Source organism: Dasypus novemcinctus, chromosome 17, assembly GCF_030445035.2.
Source record: "Dasypus novemcinctus isolate mDasNov1 chromosome 17, mDasNov1.1.hap2, whole genome shotgun sequence".
NCBI lineage: Eukaryota > Metazoa > Chordata > Mammalia > Cingulata > Dasypodidae > Dasypus > Dasypus novemcinctus.
This window is the reverse complement of record NC_080689.1, coordinates 89,470,485-89,473,486: the sequence shown is the minus strand read 5'-3', so window position 1 is coordinate 89,473,486 and position 3,002 is coordinate 89,470,485. Positions and strand designations below refer to the sequence as shown.

The following is a 3,002-nucleotide window of genomic DNA, read 5'->3' as shown; positions in this document are numbered from 1 at the left end:
TATAACCTAAGCATTCTTCAATGAGTATAGTATATTAAGGCACCCACAAATACTATCTGATGGCAATAAGAAATGAAAATAGCTATCTAAATAAAAAAAGAAGGTAGAGTAGGAAATCAAATCATCTTTTGTGGCAATGAAAAGAAAGGCATGGATGGCAAAGGGTCCAGTGAAGGAAATGAGTAAGGGAGTAAGGAAATGAGTAAGGGAGGACCAGAGTCAGAGGGTGATGGGGGAGAAGGAAGAAGATGCAAGGGATAAGGAAAGAAGATGATAAAATTTTAAATATTAAGGAGGTATAATGAATAGAGAATCAATGCATCAGGGTGTAAAATATAAAAAAAAAAAAAACCCTAGCCTAGAGGGTGAATTCACCCTGTCATTTGATCTCACCAAGTGAAAGAAAGATTTCTATGGTACAGTTCCCTGAAGGACATGGTTTCTCAGACAGATGGAGGAAGCAAACCCACTCGAGTCTATTTGAGGAGGAAGCAGCTGGTGCTGCAGGACTCACTGCCCTACAGCCCTGGGGAGGAGGTTAATGTTCGAGGTTGAAGCACTGTGGGAGGAGAGCTGTCATACTGCTGACAGTAATAATCTCCCAGATCCTCAGGCTGGAATCTGCTGATGGTGAGAGTGTAATCTGTCCCAGACCCACTGCCACTGAATCGATCAGGGACCCCAGATGGCCGCTTGGATGCAGCATAGATAAGCAGTTTAGGAGCCTGTCCTGGTTTCTGGTGGTACCAGTTTAAGTAGTAGTTGCTAACACTCTGACTGGCCTTGCACTTGAGGGTGATGGTCTCTCCTGCAGATGCAGCCACAGAGCCTGGAGACTGGGTCATCACGATGTCCCCACTGGCACCTGCAACCCAAAAAGAACATAGATCATACATTAAATCACACTTGTATAAAATATGTATCTAAATGTAGGTTCTTGTTTATCATATATATTCAGATCTGCTTTAGATGAAAATGGTTTGCTCACTCTGCATGTTAAAACCATTCTCCAGCTTTATAAAGATAATACCCTTCTTTTTTTTTTTTTAAAGATTTATTTATTTATTTAATTCCCCCCCCCCCCCCGTTTGTCTGTTCTTGCGTTGCTGCGTCTTGTTTCTTTGTCGGCTTCTGTTGTCGTCAGCGGCACGGGAAGTGTGGGCGGCGCCATTCCTGGGCAGGCTGGTCTTTCTTTTCACGCTGGGCGGCTCTCCTCACGGGCGCACTCCTTGCGCGTGGGGCTCCCCCACGCGGGGGACACCCTTGCGTGGCACGGCACTCCTTGCGCGCATCAGCGCTGCGCATGGCCAGCTCCACACGGGTCAAGGAGGCCGGGGTTTGAACCGCCGACCTCCCATGGTAGACGGACGCCCTAACCACTGGGCCAAAGTCCGTTTCCCGATAATACCCTTCTAAACCTCTCACCTGAGGCCCAGAACACCAGCAGGATGAGCAGTTGGGAATGTGACATCATCTTGCTCACCCGACTGATGTACTCAGGCCCCATCTCCAGGGAAACTGCATTTATAGAGCTCTGAGCAGACAACCAAGTCCCCGAGGAGCATATGCAAATCAATAGAGAGTATAAAGTCAAATGTGCCTGTGCAGTGAGTTGTAAAGAAAATAGTGGAAGGAGATAAAAATATCAATACCACAGGAAATGTAACTACTCACCTGCAAAAGGCAATAAATCAACTTAACACCACAATTTTCAACAATATTCAGCACAATTCAGAAAATGAAATATTTTATCAGCAAGTGTACTCTTTCAAATCAACTGCACCCATCTTGAAAACAAAAGGAATTTGTAAGAAAATACATACATCTGTAAGTGTAATATCATAACTTAAATAAATGTTATAAATATGGTGCCAAAACCTAGGTGGAAAAGACTCATATCATTGGATAGATTAAGAGGTAGTGCATGTGTTCTGTATCTATCTCAGTCTATTCTAAATTTTAAACAAATATCTGAAGCTGCTCTTCAACATTCCAAAGGAACCTCACTTAATATATCCCAAACTAGTCCTCTGTATTGCCCTTAGTGCAGTATTACTCTCAGAAATGAGTTACCAAATACTTACAAGTCACCCTTAGGACTATCATTTTAGTCGACCACTTTCTAAAATCACTAATGTAGTGATTAGGAGACATGAAGTGTAACACCTCCACCTTGTGGTCATAGGTAAAATGGCTTCAGTTCGAAAGGTCTGATAGAGCAGTTCTACATTTATCATACCCAAAACCAACGATACTTTTAGAATTATGCAAATAACAATATCATGAACACTTCTAGGCATAGGATATTAAATCAGGAACAAGTAGAATGATTCATTTTACTGGGAGGTTACACAATAAACAAGTAACATTTCTGCAGCCATTACTAACCTGCTTCTTTGAGATTTCCTCCTCTGAGCTAAGCTGTTACTCAGGAAAGGTAGGGCCATGTGAACCTGCTCCATTTCAGGATCAAACCTCTGCACAAACAGTCAGAGGTAAGAGAAAATTTAGAACACTTTAACAATTATATGGGTAAAAAATCCTTCCACTATCATGAGTATAACTTTTCCTGCAGATTTTTTCCAAAGGTCCTAAGAGGTTTTCCTTCAAGGCGAATGACTTAAAGCATGTATTGTTCTAATTTGAATTAAGTTCATTTTCTGTAGTTTGTCTCTTCATGAGCACTTTACCTTAGGAGAGGATCCCCTCCCAGCATTCAGGAATGGTTCTGCACATACCCACCTCATCAGGGAAGGCATTCCTTATCAACAATCCACCCTGTTCTTAGTTCACCACGTATTTATATTTAGATGTTAATAATTAATTCAGGTTTGCTCTTTCCACCCATGTATTTTTTTCCTCCTCTTCCATGAAGTTGCATTTAATATACATTCTTAAATTTGCTTATTTTTCTTGAATTTCTACTACTTAATCAATAGGGTTCCTGCATCAGTACAATATAATTTCCTTCCCATTCTTACACACATTCAAAAATTTAAAGC

The 3,002-nt window shown here is 41.4% G+C and overlaps 1 gene segment (V, D, J or C); it reads right to left on the bottom strand.

The window, feature by feature from the left end:
* Positions 1-518: 518 nt before the first annotated feature.
* On the bottom strand, positions 519-1,485 carry LOC101426862 (immunoglobulin kappa variable 3-20-like). The segment is given in 2 exon segments: positions 519-865; positions 1,426-1,485. Coding segments are annotated over 2 exon segments (396 nt in total).
* Between the last annotated feature and the right edge of the window lie 1,517 nt (positions 1,486-3,002).